Raw genomic sequence first — 23,779 nt, forward strand, 5'->3', positions numbered from 1 at the left:
TTTTTGCATGATTGAGTAACAAACAGCCAAACATACAAACTTCTAAGCATACAAACTTTCACATTTATAATATTAGTAGGGTAGTGTGTGCAATACATAGTCCTCCATGGTGACTGACAGACAGACTTCCTCATGAATGAGAGGGGGATTTAAGCATTTTCAAATCCCTTTAATGGATGTGTAACATTAGCCTGTTTGTTTGTATAATAAGGATGTGTTAACCCAGAGACTTATGGAAGCTAAGGAAGAAGAGCTCACATGTGAGCAAGAGGGGGACATGGGGGTGCAGGCTGTGTGAGCAAGAGGAGGGAATAGGGGGGGGTCAGGCTCTAGTTGGGGGGGGATACAGTTAGCACTTAATACTGTGTGGTGGTAACTGTGAGCCTATAATATTGTGTGGGGGACACTGTGGAGCACATAATACTGTGTGGGGTCCACTGCAGAGCATGTAATCTGCCCCAGTATTGGTCACTCACCGTATTCTTGATAACTGCAGTTGTGGGTACTAAAGCTTTATCCCTTTCAAGTATCTGAGATATCACTTCAGCGCCCGTAAAAGCCACCATCAACAATACAGTTTAGTAAGGGGGTAGGGGGCCCCATACAAAATTTTGCTCTCCGACAATCGTTTACTTGGCTACAGCAATAACATGCTCATCTACACGTGACCTATGCAATCAATCACTGGCCTCATCACTGGAGGTCAGTGATTGGCTGCAGTAGTCTCATATGTAAATGAACATGTGAATTATTTTGCCTGCCATCCCAAATTGTTTTTTCATAATGACTTATCCACAGTTTAGGACTTCAGTATATGATCTGTCAAGGTACGACACCCAGACCCCAAACAGATTATCAACTGGTTTATGCTGAGGATTTCCAGGTTGAAATCTGTAGCTGAGCATGCAGCAATAATTGACACACTGTGTTCAATACCCCAAAAGCAAGATACTTTTGGTTTTTTTGTTGATCCTTTTTTTCTACAGCTTGTAGATTGAGTGGGATTTGTTTAAATCCAATCCACCAGACTTATACGGTACCTTGTAGCATGTCAGTTGCCAGCAATTTTGCCATAGTTAACCCATTGCAAACTCTCAATGGATCTCCTTATCCTCCCACAGTTATATATCCAATTATGTTTTTGTTACCGTATATCAAATCTAGAAGATTGTGTCAATATGATAGTATACATGCTTGTACTTGATGCATGAGTTGGCCATATGCACATTATGACACCATTAATAGGCGACTATATTTACAGACAATATTTAATGTAGCTTGCACAAGAAGCCTAAGCCCACCAGTAAGCTCTTTTTTATTAAAGTGGTTGTCTACGATTGGAAGAGTGTTTTTTGTTTTGTTTTTTTAATTCTTGTACATCAGGCGTACCATTTGAACATCAAATGTGCCAGTATTGCAGCTCACCCTCAGTTACGTAAACAGGGCTGAGCTGCAGTACCAGACATGACTACTTTTAATGATTTACCATTCAAATAAAAATCTATTAAACGATTTAGCCCGTAAGTCAAAAAGTTTCAGTTTCCTTGCCACAACAGACTTTTTGCAACTTCATTTGTGTCTTGCAGTGGTTGTTCCAAGTCCATGACCTAATTTACTAGCCACTGTTTGTCAGTCATCCAGAGTAAATCATACATTCGGAATTCACATTTTCCTTCTGTTTACCTCAAGTAACAGTAAACCAGTTTGGAAACCCTCTTTGTATAGGACACGTATAATCAGCCACTAAACATAAATACATGAAGACCTCAAGCTGCACGTCAAATATGCTGGTGTCAAAAGAGATTTCCAGTCTTCTCAATCATATGGTTTAGCATCCGGCACATAGATGTTTTGTTCTCAGTACAGTTTATATGTGTCATTTTATAAGGTTTGCAATGAACGATGAAGTACAATAAAAAACAGACTTGTAATGTCTACCCAAGACCTGTGACAGGAAACCATGAACTCAAAGTGGAGGATAAAAAAAAAACAACATTAAGGAACAAGTTGCCTTAATAGTGTATAACTCCAAAACCACTTCAACTGAATATTAAAATGGAACATCTGTTGGCCTAAATGACAAAACACTTAAGATTTTTCCAAATTAATGATGTGCAGGCAACCCTATTCCTGTAGACATTACAATTTTCAACACAAATTTCCTCTCCAAAAACTTGACTTACTAACTACAAATTGACATCTTTTTAATTCATTATGGAAATGCTGTTATTTGATCATGGGTGGATTTGGATAAATTTGGCACTACAAATTATTTTATTATATAATTGTTTATTGTAAAGAAATCACACAGCACTTACCTCAAGAGCTGATAAGTCTATGGTGTCCGAATCACAAGTCCCACATCCAGTTTCTGGGGTCCAAACATTTGGTATATAATTTCCAAAATAGTTGAGCTGAATCTAAAATGAAATATGGACACATTTTCAGTACAAATTATACACAAACTGATGTATATGAAAAAAAATTAAAATTACAAAGTGAAAAATGCCTCAAAATAAGAAAAGGAATATAAATTAGGCTTCTTTCCATGTCACACTACTCTACTATTTCTACTTTTACATTTGTTCTCATATATAAAAAGTTAAAATGGAGACACGTTTGTGAGCCACATTAAAGTATGACGAGGTGAACATGGCAAAATGAAATTGTAGTTATGTTCTACACTCGTTGACATTTCCTTACACACATTTACAAGCCATTTTATGAGACTCCAGTTTGAATACTTTACCAACAGGTGCTTTCCTAAAGCTGCCATAAGGATATGACCACCGTCAAAGGCATAAAATGGCTTGTAAACTTCATGCTACATAGGGAAGGAAAGACAAGTTGTAGATACAAGATTTTAAAGAGAATTCTCATCCTGAATTGGCTACATACAACCCTACACAAATGATAATACATTTTTGGTCTATGGTCCCCTTTATTAGTACTAGACCTCTTACTATGCTAAATGTTTTGCATGATTGTTTCAGATTTACTGCTTGGCATTCCATTGTTCTCTTACACAGACAACGACCAATTTCTCATAATTGGTTGTTTGATTGTAGGAAGAGATATTGCCAGAAGGGGAAGGGGTGCAATTATTCGTTTAGTTTTCTATTCAATTTTGATTCATATTGTGTATTCGTGCCTTTGTTTGATTTGTATTATAGTAACAATAAGTATAATAAAATAAAAAAGTCACATGCTACTATTGAAATAGCTTTGGGATGGTATCTAAGAGTCACAATAAATTATGGTGCTAAAAAGAACCAAAGTCTTTAATCTGTCCGATGCTGGTAAAATTGTAGGAAAAATAAGGAAATCGTCCTATCCTCTATAAATGCAGTAAGACCTTCTGGGGTAAATGCCATGTCATTTTAGAAATATGTGCTCTGTGTTCGCAAACAACCACCTTTGTCTCCGTCTTATGGCTGGAATGAAACCATCTCATTTGTGGGCACATGGCCACACTACGAATGGTCAGAAGTGCACGCATCCTACAGACATTCTATGTGTGTGTCTCATCTGGAAGCAATCACTGAGCTGCTGTCCAAGATTTCCTACATTAATGTGGTGATAACTAAGACTAGGAGAAGTAGGATTACACAGCGGACTAAAACCATCATTCAAAGCCATATATTTAAAAGCTCCACTGCACAAATCAGCAAGCACACATCAATCATAGGACCATGTAAGAACTGACAAACGGTGGTCACCACCAGGTCACAGCACTACAGCTGAACAAGCTAGCAACTCAGGAAATGGTCTAAGAAATAGAAAAAAAGTTTTCAAGTTATTACTTTTGTTATAGTTTTGTACAATACATGTCTATATCTCCTGACAAAAAAATATCAGCAGACTGTCAGAACATGCTGGAAGTTGTAGTTATACTCCAGTCTAAATTAATATCTGCTTGCCTTGTCAATAAGTCACATTTGAAAAACTGTCATTTTAACCAGTAGTCTATATCTAATAGTCCAATAACTGATTTTCCACAAATTGCCAGCATAGGCTTAAGACTCATAAATATACTAGATCCACCAGATTCAGGTTGTGTGTCCAGTGAGAAGAGTAGCAAAGTGTAGGGTGAAGACGGGGCGCAACTCCACGGCTCCCACAAAGGCAGAAAATTTCAACTATTTCAGAGTCTACAAAGACAAAAATACATGTGTTCTGTATCATAGAGGAAGAAGCTGATTATTTCCTGTTCTGCCATTCTCTGACACCTACAAGGTGTTCAGACCACAACTAGGACCCCTGCAATCCCAAGAGATGCAGAGGACAGTGCTACAAATACAGGTAGATCTCTCTACTCCTAGTCATGCAACAGATAGGCTGAGGAAGGTCTGAATAGACCGAAACATCCATCTGTGTTAGCTGTGTATAGCAGTGACTTTTGTCTACTGAATTACCTGGATATTTCTCATTTAATGTCAGAATAATAAAAATTATATTTATCTGCAAGACAAGTGCATTAATTTTATTCTACAGTATTATTAGCTTGGAAAGGCTCTCTGTTTTGCACCTTTTACTTTTCCAGGAATGCGGATTAAATTTGTTTCCCCCTTTACGCGTACCAGCATGGAAGGAATGCTATGAAGTCAATGCATTATGCCTCCTACGCTGGGACAGACATCTTGTAGTCATGGAGTCTTGTAGACCACAGGTATGAAGAGGTGCGTTCACAAGAAAAAGGCAGAAAGAAGAGATTCATAGGAAATCTAGGAGGCCATGATATGCTGTATCAAAGGACAAGTGCAGGGCAAATCATAGGTACATAAGATAAGCTATCAAGCCTTTTTTAATATACATATTGATATTTTCATAAGAGGCTTTAAGAGCAAGTTAATTTTTATTTTATTTTCTATCTTTTACCCATGGGGGCTCAGTTAATAGCTGGTGGCTCTTCTAGGTACCTTTATTTATTTTTTTATTTTTTGGAAAGTTTCTTAAAACATTTTCCTTATCGATATCTACACCATTAAATATTTAAATACCAAATTTCACTTTCTGTAGGACTCATGCTTAGGACACCTACGGTTGCATATCTGCAATGAACGTCACAAACTCATATAAACATAGGGGCAACACGGTGGCTCAATGGTTAGCACTGCAATCTTGCAGCGCTGGAGTCCTGGGTTTGAATCCTGCCAGGAACATCATCTGCAAGGAGTTTGTATGTTCTCCCCATGTTTGCGTGGATTTCCTCCCATTCTACAAAGACATACTGATAGGGAAAAAAAAAAATGTATATTGTGATCCCTATATGGGGCTCACTCTCTACATTAAGAAAAAAAACAAAAACTCCAATAAACATAGTCCATTAATACAACAAGGTATAGGCATTGCATATAATGCAATTATAACGCCTTATTACCTTATGCGTAGGGACTAGAGATGAGCGAACAGTGTTCTATCGAACACATGTTCGATCGGATATCAGGGTGTTCGCCATGTTCGAATCGAATCGAACACCGCGTGGTAAAGTGCGCCAAAATTCGATTCCCCTCCCACCTTCCCTGGCGCCTTTTTTGCACCAATAACAGCGCAGGGGAGGTGGGACAGGAACTACGACACCGGGGGCATTGAAAAAAATTGGAAAAAGTCATTGGCTGCCGAAATCAGGTGACCTCCATTTTAGACGAATAGTGGATTTCAAATCCGGGTCATATGAGAATGTGAACTTTGTGACTATGAGACAGGGATAGCTGTACAGGCAGGGATAGCTAGGGATAACCTTTATTTAGGGGGGAATGTTATTAAAAATAACTTTTTGGGGCTCTATCGGGTGTGTAATTGTGATTTTTGTGAGATAAACTTTTTCCCATAGGGATGCATTGGCCAGCGCTGATTGGCCGAATTCCGTACTCTGGCCAATCAGTGCTGGCCAATGCATTCTATTAGCTTGATGAAGCAGAGTGTGCACAAGGGTTCAAGCGCACCCTCGGCTCTGATGTAGCAGAGCCGAGGCTGCACAAGGGTTCAAGCGCACCCTCGGCTCTGATGTAGCACCCTTGTGCATTGGTCGAGTTCCGTACTCTGGCCAATCAGCATTGGCCAATGCATTTCTATGGGGAAAAGTTAGCTTGCGAAAATCGCAAACTGACAGGGATTTCCATGAAATAAAGTGACTTTTATGCCCCCAGACATGCTTCCCCTGCTGTCCCAGTGTCATTCCAGGGTGTTGGTATCATTTCCTGGGGTGTCATAGTGGACTTGGTGACCCTCCAGACACGAATTTGGGTTTCCCCCTTAACGAGTTTATGTTCCCCATAGACTATAATGGGGTTCGAAACCCATTCGAACACTCGAACAGTGAGCGGCTGTTCGAATCGAATTTCGAACCTCGAACATTTTAGTGTTCGCTCATCTCTAGTAGGGACTATTAAAATACTAGGTTAGATGATGAGACCAAAACCGCAAACTAATGTAAGCAGGAAAGGCAGCAAATGCTTTCCAGATGACATCAGTCTGTGACAGTCTGGCCCGTCTCTTGTAAGACACTTTTTTCCTCCTTTCATAGAGTTTCCTTCTTTCCGTGTTTCTTGACTGAATCAACACATGAGGGAATAGAAAACCATATGAGTAGACCTTTAACTCGCCAAATACCGATGAGGCCTGTGCAGCACAGACTGGAGCGTCAGAGGTCAGAGAATTACTTATGTGAAGTCACAGATTTCTCTGGTACTTGTAACCTCACTTAGAAGACGAGACTGAAAACCAATCCTGAAATAACTGGTGAGTCACTCAGAGAAAAAAGGTATTTATGACACTGTGTTTCCAAATGAAAAATACATCTCTCTGTTCCCTGTCTTTCATTTGCAAAAGAACAAGGTACGCCACAGTTCACCATGTTCCCAGACTTTACATTAAGGGATTTTATTTCAGACAGCGGATGAAGGAACAGCACAAATCAACGACTTTCAATTCCGAACAAACATTATTACACCAATATTCCTATTTCCTGGGTAGGTTTTAAAAGCTGACAAAATCTGAAGAAAAGGTCCTGGGAAAGTGATGTATTCCACCGCTATTCTCTCTATTTAAGGCCTCAAGAAATTGTCATCTATCAAAGCATTTCCCTTGGAAGATTCAACTCTTCTTAGACTTTTTATTTTAAACGGTTTCCCTCTCGCCGTCTACTTGATTTCTACATCTGTTCTTAGAGTTTGGCAGGCAGAAATGTAGCTTGTGGTCCGGGACTTATGTCCTGGCTCACACTGATGGAAAGGATAAAAATGTATCACAAAATAAAAGTAGCAGTTTTGTGTCTATGCCACAATGTTTAACAAAATGCATTACAAATGTTACATTTTTCACCCCAATTAAAAGGACAGTGAGGGTTCAATGAGAGGATTAGAAGGTCTACAAAACACATAAAAGATGACTTACATGTTTTTCTATGGAGTTTGGATAGAATTCTGATATTGCTGCCTATGTCATTCTCTAGACCACAATTTCTAACATATAAAGACATCAGAATTCACAACTGCAACAACTAAATGTCAGTCATGGTGCCAAAAAAAATAGTCTTATAATTTCCTCTCCTTTCCAAGCATTGGCCATTTAGCAAAGCAGAGATGGGTTATATGATGTTTCTACGTTAGAGATGAGCGAATAGTGTTCGATCGAGTAGGTGTTCGATCGAATACTACGGTATTCGAAATACTCGTACTCGATTGAACACTACTAGCTGTTCAAAGTTTAAGGTTCGATGCAGAACCAGCATTGATTGGCAGAATGCTATACATTCTGCCAATCAACGCTGGTTCTTCTCTTACCTTTCTGAAGTCTTCTCCACACTGCATCCCCACGTCTTCTTCCGGGTGGAATTCACTCTGCCTAGGCATCCAACCTAGGCAGAGCCGACTGCGCATGGGCGGGCATGCACGAGTGTTGCCTACCCCTGAAACAAGCATTTTCCCCCATAGACTATAATGGGGTTCGAAATCCGTTCGAACAGTCGAACAGTGTGCGGCTGTTTGAATCGGATGTCGAACCTCGGACACTTTAGTGTTCGCTCATCTCTATTCTACATTTCAAAAGGTGGCTTTAGCAAGAGAGTTCATTTTCCCTGAGAGAGCCATTTGCAGATTTTTCTCATGGAACATTGCAAACAACTGGTCTTCTTAGGGTAAGTTCACACGTTCACAGTCCGCATGGGCCGCGCGAGCCCCGTCTCTCTCTGGTCAAAACCCGCCTGCCGCGAACATCGCGGTTTTCCCCTCCTATGTTGGCTCAATTGAATGAGCCGACATAGGAGGGTGCTGCAGCGAAATCCGCTGTCAAAATCCGCCCCTTTGCCCACATGTGAACGAGCCCTAACAAAGTCAGGCCTTCTCAATACTGTATTGCAGGCGTCCCGTCATATACTCATATAGTACTCTATACTGACACAGGTGCCTGGAGATTAATGTATAGCATGGTTACTATCCTTAATCATGTTCCACGCCTTGTTAAAGAATCAGACATTGACTTAAAAAGCAACCATCTACAATAGATGGCACTAGCAAGATATTTTCTTACATTGAACACTGTCAAAGTCTCCATACCAGCTAGTCTCCAAGTGTAACTATACTTTTTAGCAACTTAAGTTTTCTGGGAGCATTTGCGTTGTTAATAAATTTGGTAATGTAGCTTATTAAGACATTTTGGTTCCTTTCTGTGCGATCCTGCAATTTTTTTTTTCTTTCCTTTATTTCTCTACTAGGAGCTGTGCTCTGCTTTTCATTGTATTCAGTGCAGGCGCGTATGTGTATAAAGCAGGGAAGATAAAGGTGGGGGGGTCACTTCAAACAGTTACATCTTAGGCATTACACACATAGAAACATGCTTCAGATATCATTTGAAAGTGGAAATTCTTTCTATATTACTTCCAGAGATCTAATCAGTTGGAAACGCAGTCGGGACTGGAAGCAACTGCATATAAATAGATCAATCCTGACTTTTTTCAACTGACGATTAGAGATGAACGAACACTGTTCGGAACAGCCGTTCCGAACAGCACACTCCCATAGAAATGAATGGACGTAGTCGGCACGCGGGGGGGGGGGGGGGGTGAAGTGACCGGCCGCCGGCAAAGTGTACGTGCCAGCTGCTTCCATTCATTTCTATGGGAGCGTGCTGTTCGGAACGGCTGATCTGAACAGTGTTCGCTTATCTCTACTGATGATATCTCGAAATAATAACGGTAGAACTGTAACCTCTCCATATGACAGCAGAAGTGCATTTCATAACTACCAAGATATAACTTCTTGAAGTGACCCCACCTACCCTTATTTTCCCTGCATTACACACAAGCCCATATACCCTATACAGTGAGAAGCAGTGAGTAGGACCATTTCTTCAAATGAAACTATACCTGAAGACACCGATAATGTAATATAATTTCTAAAACCATATTGATGGTTGACCTTAATGACCATTGTTTTAAAGAAGATTTGTAAGAAAACACAAATTTATTCCGGCATTTTATTTGTTTAGCCATTTTTCTTTTTGCAGTAATATATAAGCAACATAAAAACAAAGATGTTTTGAACATGTTGTAAGATATTCTGTATTGTAATTTTCCAACTGTGTAATATTTTCAGATCTTACCTTTGTTGGACCATTTCCATGTACTAAAACTGGCAAGGTATCATACTGAGTATTCTGCGCTCTTGCTTTCCCATTTTCAAAATGTAATACAACTTCATCTGTAAAAAAAAAAGTGCGGGAAGGGATCAAAAACTAATCAAAATGTACACAAAGAAAATTTGTGAATTTATGAAGTCCTACAATATATGGAATTTATGAAGTACACAGCATCAACGTTGTTGACATTTGGTGAATGTATCACAGGAAACATTTTGTAAAATTTAGAACAAAATTCATAATACAGTTATTCATAGTTAGTTTTTATATCATATACTCCTAAGGGCATCCTACAAAGAATGAGATTAAAGGGCAACTCCATTTATTATCCCCAATTGGTCTAACATTTGTGTAAAGAAAAGTGATGCGGCATTCCCAGAGATGTGATTCCAGACCGGTGCACGTGTGGATCCACTGCGATCAGGGAACAGACGTACGCCTTTATAGCATACCCCCGAGGAAGCATTCCTAATAATCTTTGACAACTGGATCACCTTGGGGTAGTACCATCTCTCCACATCTTATGTCAAATGGGGTGAGAGATTGTAAGTGGAAGTACACTTTAAAAATACTGAGCTATTCAACATGCCTTTATTTGTTGTGCTCATTCTTTGCTTGGGAATGTTTGCATAACCAAAAATGGTTCAAAACTTTAATCTCAACAAAACCTTTGTGATTTTTCAAAACCAAATAGTGACATTCTAGAGCTTTTTTCTGCAGCCAACTGTCTTTTCATTTTGTAAAAATGCCTTCACGCTAAATTTATCGATGGGCATAATGCCCACTTCAACAATAAGTTTCCTTCTAAACTTATGCGAGTTAGGACAGGTCTTCCCTTAGATTCTAAAAACAACTGCATACTTTTCGTCCACAGCAACATTTTCCAGCAATGTGAGTACACCATAATTCACATCCAGAACAGCGCTATTGTTCTCGGTTTAACTATTATATAGTGTTTGTTAAAATAAGCATTATACCCACAATAAACCAAAAAATACCAGTTTGCTCAAATGATAGAAAAACATAGTTTGACTTACCAACCGCCCCATTTAGATTTTGGAAAATTCGAGACTTGTGATCCAAGGTGATGTTTATACGTTCCTGTAAAAAATGTAGAGGGAACAACAAGCTCTTAAAACAGTCAGCACTTTCTGGCATTTTCCATTTTACTGTAATACATCGGTTACTCTCTGAAAATGGTTATAACCTTGGAATTGGCAATGGAAAAAAGATATTTGCCAGGTCTGTGAGAGACACATAAAAGTCTCATAACAAAATTGAGTAACCAGAGGCTTGGCAAGTATTATTAAACAGACATGCCAGGATTTATAGATGAATTATAGGTTTGTGGGTGTCCAATATAATAATAATCAAATATAGTCATATCTGCCGATTAACAGTCTACAAATAGATCCAACCAAGAAGAAACAGAGCAATCTTCAAGTCCTTAATAAAATCAGTTACTTGGGGGACTGTTGGGTCAACTAGTCTGCACTATTCCAAACAGCAATAAAAAGCTATTCAAAAAAGGGAAAATTGATAATAAATAACAATAAAAAGCTATACTGATTTATACCAGCCTACATCACTTTAGCCTAAATTGGAGAAATGAGGACCTATAAATACGTTATGTGCATATATATGGCCATATGGCAAACAGACGCTGCAAAACACATTGTAAAAACTGACTTTACTCATGCATTTTTATAGCAATAACCAAGGAATGACAAATATGATTTATCAAAAAAAGTGAAGGTCTTCAGCATGGCTTTCTCATTGGGAATGTAAATGCCTACAGTAACCAACACATCAGAAAAGCTAACAGAGCCTCTTTAAATGCCTAAACCTAAGAGAGTGTCCAAAGGCAAAGTTCTACATTGCTTTATTTTTACTAGAACTTAAAAGAAGCACGGCAAAATGTAACTGCATAAAGAATGCCATTAAACCTTCATTTTACAAAAAGAGGTAAGTAAAAACACCATATGGCAAGCCTCAAGGTAGAATAGAGAGTCATGATTTGGCAGCGATTACAGAAAGACAGCTCATTTTTATTACATAGTTTAGTTAATTCTTCTTCATCCTGTTCAACTCAGACAAAAAGCACAGATGTATTTGTTCCAGAATTCTCCTTCACTTTTACATGAAAAAGATTGGTGTCAAATTTAACATAATTTAATCTGCAGATGGACTTCCCATTGGTACGCTGGCCATAGTACAAGGGATGTGACTGAGAGCTGTTTGTGTCTGAGAACTTGTGAATAGGTTGGAGAAGCGCCATTTAAAGAAATTCTACCACTACATTTATCAGCATGTAACTAACAGCAAGGTGACCAGGGCAACTTATTAGACTTCCACACATGCCTTGCATATTGTTGAAGGATACGTCAGATTTATTATAAATGCAAATTATATTGTTTTCATTTTAAAGAACGGCTGAATTCATCGGCTTTCCCATTACATGCCCTGGGGCTGCCCACTGTCAGAAGCGTGTTCCTGACAGCCTTACTGGGATTTAAGGAATGCCCCCCTCCCCCCGCCTTGACAGTACTCATCCATTGCCCTGTACTGTCAGAGGGGGCATTCCTTACCACCCAGCGATGACACTTAACTGTGAAGAACGCCCCGAGTACTACTCTATGGATGAATACAGTCAGGAGAGGTGTTCCTCACAGCCCACCCAGTGGGCAGACATCCAGCACTGGGGCACAACGGGAAAGCCAACAGTGCGCTAAGTTCACTGCACTGTTCGCTTTCTAGCTGTATATAAAACTGCATGTACCTTAGGACATGAAAGGAGTCCATCACCAGAACTCATATTAGTCTGACACCACAGATTGATTCAGGTGATCTCTATTTACCTGTCTTTTAGCCTTGTGAATCAGTGTCTTTGCTGCCAAGATATTGCTCGAGACATCAATTCACAAGAGGAAACCACAATTTGATTCAGTGACCCTAACCTATATATCTGCAGAATTTGGTGAGAGACTCCCTTTAATGTATAAAATGAAATAGTTTATATAATACAAAAAAGGAAATGTAAATCACATATCTATACAGTATATGTAGTTAAATTGTATTATCGAAGACATCATGCCTATGATTTGTGGAGATATTTGTCAGAATGGGTCAACAATGCAATTCCAAAAATTCCCAGATATTCGATACTTACCCTTTGAAGATGGTCAATGTAAATTTTGGTGTAGAAAAGTTGATCATCATCATTGTCTTGTAATGTCCATTGCTGAACAATTTGCTTTAGATTTGATAAATATCCTATAAATCCTGGAATACAAATCATATATTACATTACTTACAATACAATTACAAGCAACTTGAGTAAATATAGTATATTTCAACTAGAAGATATACTGGATAATGTAACTAGTGGCTACTAATGGAAAAAAAAGTCCAGATTGGTTGACAGGACTGCCAGTTATGACAGAAATATGGGTCTTAACCAGGAAAACAAGCACAATAGTAAACGCCTTAAGGCCGGGGCCCCACAGGACGTAAACGCTGCCTGCGGGTAAAATCACAGCGTTTTACAGTGCAAGCAAAGGAGATGAGATTCATGTGAATCCCTTGCCCACTTTGCGGAAAAAAAATGCAGTTGCAGCTTTGCAGATCGCAGCATGTCAATTATATGATTTGTGCATTCATGTCGCGGTTCTTTCCGCAGCACGTTAGCACAGCAATTTTGCCCCGTGGGCCCTTAGCCTAAGGCTGAAGCCCCATGTTGCGGAAACACAGCTCTTTTTTGTTTCAGATTGTGCTGTGGTTTTTTGAGTCAAAGCCGAGAATGTCTACAAAAGAAATGGAAACTATATAGGAAGTTCTTATAGCTCTACTTTCTGCTCAATCCACTCCTGGTTTTGGTGCAAAAAACCTCAGCAAAACCTGCAAGAGAAAAAGCTGTGTTTCCGTAACGTGGGGCCTCAGCCTAAAAAGCCTTTTCTACAGTATACTAGTGAAACTGAAAACCTATTCCTAGAATCCTCATCTTCACACAATGTGTAACAGTAGGGTACCTCGCTTTAAGTACTGTTTCACGGACTGACAAGATTGAGCTACATGCTAACTCTGGTATACTATGGCTGCTGCAAACAGTGGAATGACACAGGCGATGGAGCTGGTACCCTGTAGATCTGGTATTGATCAGATCAGCAGCAGTATAGGAAGATCATGTTAGAGCAAACACAGACATGCCATTATTATGCATCATATAATGACAAAAACTCATAGGGAACCGTATTTTTCGGACTATAAGACGCACTGGACTCTAGGCTTTAGAGGAGGAAAATAGGAAAAAAAAATTTGAAGCAAAAAAATTGTAAAATATTTAATATATGGGAGTTGTAGTTTTGCAACAGCTGCAAGGCCACATTGACAGGTGACCCTGCAGCTGTACGGGGATGCATAGAGTGTTTTTTTTTTGCGGGGCCAGAAGTACTTTTTAGTTATACCATTTTGGGGAATATCTATTGCTTAGATCACCTTGTATTGAAAAAAAAATCCAGTGGTTTATGATATATGATTTTCTACTTATATATATATATATATATATATATATATATATTCTAGGGACAGGAGGTGATTTAGAACATTTATTTCATATTTTTAAAGCTTTTTTTTTTTTTTTTTTTTTTTTTTTTTTTTTTTTTACTATTTTATTCCCCCCAGGGGGCTTGAACCTGCGGTCACTTGATTGCAAGTCCCATAGACGCTACTCTGCCCTGCATGAAGCCAGCAGCGGGGGGACGGAGGAGCGGAATAGCATCACTCCTCCCGCTGCTGGCTTCATGCAGGGCAGAGGAGCGCAGCGATGTCTCAGGCCCCGGCGTCTATCCCGTGCCGGCATCCGCCTCTCTATTACAGCGGATGCTAAGGCGCCACATTCGGACTATAAGACGCACCCTTCTTTTCCCCCCAAATTTGGGGGGAAAAAAAGTGCGTCTTATAGTCCGAAAAATACGGTAAGTTTGAATAAATTTTCATCATCATTACATTATAATTAAACACCAAAAAATTCCAGAAGTCTTTGCAGCCAATACTATAACTGAAGAGCAGATATAGAACATAAAATTTTAAGAGGTTATTGCAAACTTGACCCTTTCCCACAGCAATTAGTTTTTTTGTCTTTTTTACTCCCCACCTTTCAAAAGCCATTTTTTTTTAGGTTTCCTTTTCACAGGGATACATGGGCCTTATTTTTTGTGGGACAAGTCATCATGACATTTAATATTTTGTGAAACATACTTGAGAATTGAAAAAGAATCAATTAAGTGTAATTCAAAAAAATTTGTTTATTAAAACGGCAAAAATTATACTACCTATATTCTGTGAGTCAGTACGATCACAGTGATATCACATTTATGCAGCTTTTCTTCATTTTTTAATACATTTTGAAAAAAAAAGTAATTAATTTTTTTTGAGAAGTAAATAGATGATAAAGGGCCATTTAGGATTTTTATAATTTTTTTTTTTTTAACCTTGAAAGGGGAACTTGAAGCTGGATCAGGTTCACCTCTAGGTAAGTATAAAGTTTTCTCTTTTTTGCAATGTGAACAATATGAATGTCATACCAGTTTATAATATATATTATTTATAATACTCATGGCAGGAATGTTTATACTTTAGTGAATAGAGGGTTAATATCTGGGAAATTCTGCCAAAACGCCAATTGAAGCATGATAAACAGAATTAGGCAGCAATGAAAACCTCTGTGTCTCAGTTCAGAGTCCCAGAGAAAAGGTCAGAGCAGACGGATTGCAGACTGTGCACTTATGCATTGTGCGCTCTATGCTCTCTTAGTACTAGGACTTTGTTTAGATTTGACAGAGATCCAAACCTGGCTTTGCTCTTCCTGCCCAGTAATTTCATAAGAGGTGGTAATTTAAGGGGAACTTGGTAATTTGAAAGTATAGTTTTGTTCTTCCACTAAATATAAGAATGACCAAAAAGCGTAAGTGATACGTTGTAATTTCATAAGATCCTGTTGTTCCATCAGTTCAAGGCACCTTATGGACCTTCCGATAGAAAGCATGCAAAGAAAGCTAAGAAAAATAAACTATAGCTAGGAAAATTCTGATGTATGAAAGCTCACTAAAACCTAACACAAAGCTCTTGTCTGGAAATATTAACTAAACAGACACCATGTATTCGAGGAATAAAATCTGTTTTATAGCAAATGTATCTAGAAAGCCAAGAACAACACAAGGCACTATGAAAAATACACAAATAAGCGCTGATCCTCCCTTTGTAATGGATCCATCAATTTTCTGTATGACCATGAAACACAAAACAAATATTGATACCATGAGTTATGCTGTAACCTGAAGAACTTATGACTGCTTGCTACAAAATAGCAATGATTGCAAATCTAAACTGAAGAGAAAAAAAATCCACACACATCCATTTTGTGAGATTATAACTATTGTATTCTGCAATTTGTTATCGCTGCTATTAGTAGTGTAAGCCGATGGCTGGTCAGGTAATGGCCCCTCCATTACCTGACCAGCCATCGGCTTACACTACTAATAGCAGCGATAACAAATTGCAGAATATAATAGTTATAATCTCACAAAATGGATGTGTGTGGATTTTTGGGGGTGTACATCTCACCCAGACTACTAAGGTGGGTGAGATGAGAAAACTCCAGAAAGAACGTTTCTCAGCAGATAACTATTGTCTGCTGAGGATTATTTCAGAGTTCCTGTTACTGGGCTGGATTTTTAGGAATCGCACTACAAGCGGACATGCGCAGTCGGCTCTGCCCAGACCCAATGCCTGGCAGAGTGAATTCAGAGCCGGAAGATGCCGCTGGGAAGCTGCACGGAGAAGACTTCTAAAGGTAGGAGAAGAACCAGCGTTGATTGGCTGACTGTATAGCAATCGGCCAATCAATGCTGGTTCTGCATCGAACTTTTCCATTCGAATAGCGAGTGGTACTCGATCAAGTACGAGTATTTCGAATACCATAGTATTCGATCGAATACTTACTCGATCGAATACTACTCGCTCATCTCTAAATATGAACATTAACCTAGATGTATGTGAGACAGAAAGAGTTAACTTTGATCCCAAATGGAGACAATTATTGATTGTAGTCTATGCATAGCATTGTTTGGAAATTACAACCATACTAAATAGATGGTCAAAAGGACTTGTCAAAAATCACTGGCCTCTAGTCTATCTTATATTTATAGATTCTATGAATTGTATTAATGAATGTATTTTAATTACTTGCCTCCTGAGTTAAGAAATCGTTTGCCACTGCGCACCACAGGGTACTTGTCAGCTAATCTCTTGTCAGGCCATACCAATGCCTCTGCAGCGAATACAACCTTATGGTTCGATTGTTGAAATTTTTTAAGTAATTCTTCTGGTCCACCAGCAAAGATAACATCGTAACTGAAAGAAAGATAAAAGGTCATTACAACAGGCATAACAAAAAATAAATAAAAAAAAACACACACACACACACACACACGAGCCACACAGAAAGCAATAAAGCCAGAGCCCAAAGTAACATTTACATTATAAGTAGTTTCGCACACAGCATATTTGGTAAAATGTCACAGGTTTTTGCACTAAAGACAAAAGTGGATTCAAGAGGAATGAGAACTATGCAAGAAGAACATTCTTCATAGGAAGAAGAAAGTTGGTTTAGGCCTATAGGAAGGCTTTTTTTATTGTTTTGTTTTACAGTTAGAGTAGTCAGACTATGCCATGCCCTACCACAGGAGGTAGTAATGGCAAATATGAGGTCAGCATTTAAAAAAGAAAATAAAAACAAATCGCACTGACAAAATGATATTCCTCTTTATAAAGTTATAATTCATCTAACTATAAATTAAAAGGAACATTTTTTTCCCCAGAGATGAGAGATTGATCCAAATATTTATTGCCAAAATTCCATTTGGGAAGTAATTTTCACCTTGATATAGTGTAATTGCCACTTTCTAGGGATTTTTGCCCTTCTCCGGATCAAAGCTATAGGGTTATAACTAAACCTTATTTGACCTGTGTCATATATAAGATAGTCCCATAGTGGGGAAATTTCAGCATGTTACAGCAGCATTGTAAAACAGATACAGGATAATAAACAGCAATATATTACAGAAGTAGACACTTTTTCTGAGAAAAAGAAGATATACTAGGAGTCTGTAGCTGCTAAGTAAGAGAAGAAAGAAGGAAGACTTTAGAGTCATTTAGTTCTCTGTGCGGAGTGAGCTTCGCTTCGTCTGATGTAGATTATGTAGCCTGATCGCGGTTGGAAGGAAAGACCTTCGATAGCGCTCCTTTCCACACTTGGGGTGAAGTAGTCGGTCACTTACAGTGCTGCCAAGTGCCATCAAGGTCTCATACATGGGGTGGGATTTAATCTCCCGCATCAAGCTCACCACAGACAGTATCCTTTTGTCATCCACCACCTGTAGTTCTGATCAGCCTGTCAAGTCTATTTCTGTCCCTGGTTGATATACTGCTCCCCAAGCTGGCTACACCGAAAAAGATGGCTGAAGCAACCACAGAGTTGAAAAAGGCCTTAAGAAGTGGCCCCTGGACTCTGAAGGCCCTCAGCTTCCTGAGCAGGTAGAGCCTGCTGTGACCCTTTCTGTGTAGCGCCTCCAGGTGATCAGCCAAGTCCAGTTTATTATTGAGGAGCACACCCAGATACTTATAGGTCTTCACTATCTCGATACCCGTCCCCTGGATCTCCACCAGGATTGGAGCACTTCTCGGTTTATTAAAGACCACCACCATCTCCTTCATCTTCCCAGCATTAATCCTGAGGTGGTTCTGCTGGCACCATTCAACAAAATCCCAGTTTAAGTCTCTTTTTCCCTATCGCCACCATCAGTGATGAAACCTACTATTGCAGAGTCATCTGAGTACCTTAGGTGCAACTCATCTCGCTGTTACTTGCAAAAGTCAGCAGTGTACAGTGTGAAGAGGAAAGGGGCAAGAACTGTACCTTGTGGTACCATCATACTACAGATCACAGTGTCAGACAATCCCGGGCTCTCACATATTGAGGTCGGTACTTAGGGTACTTCAGGGTTAATCTGCCTTAGTGTGGTTAGGGTAATCTGTGGGTCTCAATGGTTTATGGGCCAATATCGAGGGATAATTCTAGTTTAAAGAAGAATAATTTATATATCTGTCCTGTTAACACGTTCTATCTTCATTTTCTCTGGAATATTCTAATTTTTATGGTTTGGTTGTCATTTACCCATTTTTTATTTTTTTATTTTTATTTTTTTTTTTAGTGTTTATGGGCCTGCTAAGGCACCTTGGTCCCGGTGTGACTGCATCCTCTGCGCCCCCTCAAGTTACACCCCTGGATATTGCCAAGGCGAAAATTTTAATTTTTTTAAATAACCATTCTAACAGTTTTAAAACAATTTTACTGGCCTGACAACCTGTTTAAACATATTAAAAGATATGTGTAGGCTGCTACATGCATTGTCAACATACAATTGTAACAAGCTTTGAAACTGAAGATTTTTGATCACGTAGAAAGAAAACAACCTGCTGAATGTGTGTAGCACAGCTTTGCTCTATCTACAGGAGATAATGTTTGCTTTCCTGTCTCAGACAAAAAACAGACACAGAGTTTTTCCAAGCCAGTTACTGAAAGTCCAGAAGTCTATAAAAATTTCCACACCCAAGACAGCATGCTAGAAGAAAAAAGTAAGATTCTAAAAGATTGTGTACAATAAAGATTTCTTTAGCTTCAATAAGCAGATAAGTCATACTATTTTACGGCTCATTCAATGCAGTTCAATACACAAGCACAAGCGGCTGGAAGATACACAACTGGCTAAATATACACTGCGTTATCATGGTTTTAAGCGTTTTCTAAAAGAAGCAAGGAAATAGTCTTAGAATGGAGGTGTATAGAAAACGTCATACATACAACATACGACAAAACAAAAACACGCTTTTTTTAGGATTGAATCTTGTGACAGTCAAGCACAAGAGTACCATCATCTATAGAATACTAGATACCTGAAGCCTTAAATTCTTGTGCATACAATGGAGCAACTGCAACAGCATCGTGCATCGATATGGCACAATATAAAGAGATTTTAAAGCATTAAAGAAAACATGGCTGCTGTCATCTATAAACAGCACTGCAGGTTGTGTCTCCTATATGTAATTCAATATGAAAGGAAATGCCTTCCAACCATCAAAAAAATCAAGTGTCTTGTGAAAATCTATATGTTAACCTTGTGACTGAGTGATACCAAGTAGAAGCAGAATTTGGTCTTTTCTTCTGCACATCTGCATCTGATCAATGGTTTATGGGATATGCAGGTGAACACTTCCACTTTTCATGAGGCTGTCATCAAGCATTCTCCAACAATTGAAGGATTTGCTTGCAATGTTCAGACAGCAAATAAAAGAAACCTACTCAGTTATGTCACTGTCCAGATATGTAGCCTTACACTACCTGCCTTGTGCTATCCCTAGACATCATCAGTAAGTTACAGCTGTGAATGCAAAGCAGTTCCTTGAACCGCAGACACGTGGGCTGTATACTGCTGTTCAACTGTGAAAAATTTCCTTTCCAGTTACATAGCAGTTCCTTTAAAATGGGTAGTAAAGGTCTTAGTCTTGTAAAGAGGACATAACTAGAGATGAGCGAACACTAAAATGTTCGAGGTTCGAAATTCGATTCGAACAGCCGCTCACTGTTCGAGTGTTCGAATGGGTTTCGAACCCCATTATAGTCTATGGGGAACATAAACTCGTTAAGGGGGAAACCCAAATTCGTGTCTGGAGGGTCACCAAGTCCACTATGACACCCCAGGAAATGATACCAACACCCTGGAATGACACTGGGACAGCAGGGGAAGCATGTCTGGGGGCATAAAAGTCACTTTATTTCATGGAAATCCCTGTCAGTTTGCGATTTTCGCAAGCTAACTTTTCCCCATAGAAATGCATTGGCCAGTGCTGATTGGCCAGAGTACGGAACTCGACCAATCAGCGCTGGCTCTGCTGGAGGAGGCGGAGTCTAAGATCGCTCCACACCAGTCTCCATTCAGGTCCGACCTTAGACTCCGCCTCCTCCCGCAGAGCCAGCGCTGATTGGCCGAAGGCTGGCCTATGCATTCCTATGCGAATGCAGAGACTTAGCAGTGCTGAGTCAGTTTTGCTCAACTACACATCTGATGCACACTCGGCACTGCTACATCAGATGTAGCAATCTGATGTAGCAGAGCCGAGGGTGCACTAGAACCCCTGTGCAAACTCAGTTCACGCTAATAGAATGCATTGGCCAGCGCTGATTGGCCAATGCATTCTATTAGCCCGATGAAGTAGAGCTGAATGTGTGTGCTAAGCACACACATTCAGCACTGCTTCATCACGCCAATACAATGCATTAGCCAGTGCTGATTGGCCAGAGTACGGAATTCGGCCAATCAGCGCTGGCTCTGCTGGAGGAGGTGGAGTCTAAGGTCGGACCTGAATGGAGACTGGTGTGGAGCGATCTTAGACTCCGCCTCCTCCAGCAGAGCCAGCGCTGATTGGCCGAATTCCGTACTCTGGCCAATCAGCGCTGGCCAATGCATTCTATTAGCCCGATGAAGTAGAGCTGAATGTGTGTGCTTAGCACACACATTCAGCTCTACTTCATCAGGCTAATAGAATGCATTGGCCAATCAGCGCTGGCCAATGCATTCTATTAGCTTGATGAAGCAGAGTGTGCACAAGGGTTCAAGTGCACCCTCGGCTCTCCTACATCAGAGCCGAGGGTGCGCTTGAACCCTTGTGCAGCCTCGGCTCTGCTACATCAGAGCCGAGGGTGCGCTTGAACCCTTGTGCACACTCTGCTTCATCAAGCTAATAGAGTGCATTGGCCAGCGCTGATTGGCCAGAGTACGGAATTCGGCCAATCAGCGCTGGCCAATGCATCCCTATGGGAAAAAGTTTATCTCACAAAAATCATAATTACACACCCGATAGAGCCCCAAAAAGTTATTTTTAATAACATTCCCCCTTAAATAAAGGTTATCCCTAGCTATCCCTGCCTGTACAGCTATCCCTGTCTCATAGTCACAAAGTTCACATTCTCATATGACCCGGATTTGAAATCCACTATTCGTCTAAAATGGAGGTCACCTGATTTCGGCAGCCAATGACTTTTTCCAATTTTTTTCAATGCCCCCGGTGTCGTAGTTCCTGTCCCACCTCCCCTGCGCTGTTATTGGTGCAAAAAAGGCGCCAGGGAAGGTGGGAGGGGAATCGAATTTTGGCGCACTTTACCACGCGGTGTTCGATTCGATTCGAACATGGCGAACACCCTGATATCCGATCGAACATGTGTTCGATAGAACACTGTTCGCTCATCTCTAGACATAACCTTGCCTCATCTGGTTTTTTTTCTCTCTGTTCAAAAAGAAAAAGCAATGCATTGATAGGTCTCCCAGGCTAGCTTCTGTACAGGAACGGCCAAGTTGTTCTTCTTAGAATATCTGATTCCTATACTGTAGCAAAGCTCAGACCCTGATATTCCCAGGTAATGAAAGGAACTAACTAAACTGGCTTCTTACATCTAAAGTAGAGTATCTTATGAGTTCTGAACCACTTAACTACAACAAAAAGAAATAAAAAAAAAAAAATAGCTATATGTCTAAAGTTATGGTCACTAGCATTGTGTGACTGTTCAGGGATTCCATCCCCCATTCTGTTGTTTGAAAAAATGCAGAGAAGATCTGAAAGCAGGACTTTTCTCTCCACATTTTTCAGGTGGCAACTCGGTGGACCCTATTATAATCTATGGGGTGTGCGGGTAACCGCATTTTAAGCGGATAGAGTTTTCAAGAATGGAAACTCCAACACTTCCATGAACCATGTAAGTGACATGACGTGTACCCCTAGTGATGTTATCTGCCACTGACATTTTGGACCCTTTAGAAGAAATCCAGGAACTATCACTGGCACTACCGAAGGATTCAAAACATTTTTCAATCTTTATTTTATTCATGTGTAACACCATATTTTGGAGATGGACCAACATTTTTTTACTGGTTTTGCATTAGTGTGCTTATATGACAAAAAAAGGTTGCTTTAATCTTGCTGTATTCCCTTTCGAAATTTTTTAGAATCTTTGCTTTATTCAGAGAGTACTTTGGCAGTGCCAGTGACCAGTCCTGCTTTCTTCCATACTTGCATGTTCTTCAAAACAGGACAACTCTGTATTAAAGGGTAGGTCAGCAATAGAGATGAGCGAACAGTGTTCTATCGAACACATGTTCGATCGGATATCAGGGTGTTCGCCATGTTCGAATCGAATCGAACACCACGTGGTAAAGTGCGCCAAAATTCGATTCCCCTCCCACCTTCCCTGGCGCCTTTTTTGCACCAATAACAGCGCAGGGGAGGTGGGACAGGAACTACGACACTGGGGGCATTGAAAAAAATTGGAAAAAGTCATTGGCTGCCGAAATCAGGTGACCTCCATTTTAGACGAATAGTGGATTTCAAATCCGGGTCATATGAGAATGTGAACTTTGTGACTATGAGACAGGGATAGCTGTACAGGCAGGGATAGCTAGGGATAACCTTTATTTAGGGGGGAATGTTATTAAAAATAACTTTTTGGGGCTCTATCGGGTGTGTAATTGTGATTTTTGTGAGATAAACTTTTTCCCATAGGGATGCATTGGCCAGCGCTGATTGGCCGAATTCCGTACTCTGGCCAATCAGTGCTGGCCAATGCATTCTATTAGCTTGATGAAGCAGAGTGTGCACAAGGGTTCAAGCGCACCCTCGGCTCTGATGTAGCAGAGCCGAGGCTGCACAAGGGTTCAAGCGCACCCTCGGCTCTGATGTAGGAGAGCCGAGGGTGCACTTGAACCCTTGTGCACCCTCAGCTCTGCTACATCAGAGCCGAGGGTGCGCTTGAACCCTTGTGCACACTCTGCTTCATCAAGCTAATAGAATGCATTGGCCAGCGCTGATTGGCCAATGTATTCTATTAGCCTGATGAAGTAGAGCTGAATGTGTGTGCTAAGCACACACATTCAGCTCTACTTCATCGGGCTAATAGAATGCATTGGCCAGCGCTGATTGGCCAGAGTACGGAACTCGACCAATCAGCGCTGGCTCTGCTGGAGGAGGCGGAGTCTAA

The 23,779-nt window shown here is 40.1% G+C and overlaps 1 protein-coding gene across 2 annotated transcripts in view; it reads right to left on the reverse strand.

Moving 5' to 3' along the window:
• PLOD2 (procollagen-lysine,2-oxoglutarate 5-dioxygenase 2) overlaps window positions 1-23,779 on the reverse strand; it is a 94,241-nt gene that overhangs the window by 28,849 nt on the left and 41,613 nt on the right. For both annotated transcript variants that reach the window (XM_075268847.1, XM_075268846.1), the window contains exons 4-8: window positions 16,883-17,046; window positions 12,806-12,918; window positions 10,674-10,737; window positions 9,601-9,698; window positions 2,319-2,420 (exon numbers count right to left, since the gene is read on the reverse strand). In XM_075268847.1, coding sequence (XP_075124948.1) covers window positions 2,319-2,420; window positions 9,601-9,698; window positions 10,674-10,737; window positions 12,806-12,918; window positions 16,883-17,046 — 541 coding nt within the window. The remainder of the gene's footprint in view (window positions 1-2,318; window positions 2,421-9,600; window positions 9,699-10,673; window positions 10,738-12,805; window positions 12,919-16,882; window positions 17,047-23,779) is intronic.

This window comes from Leptodactylus fuscus, chromosome 3 (assembly GCF_031893055.1).
Source record: "Leptodactylus fuscus isolate aLepFus1 chromosome 3, aLepFus1.hap2, whole genome shotgun sequence".
In the NCBI taxonomy this organism is placed as follows: Eukaryota; Metazoa; Chordata; class Amphibia; order Anura; family Leptodactylidae; genus Leptodactylus; species Leptodactylus fuscus.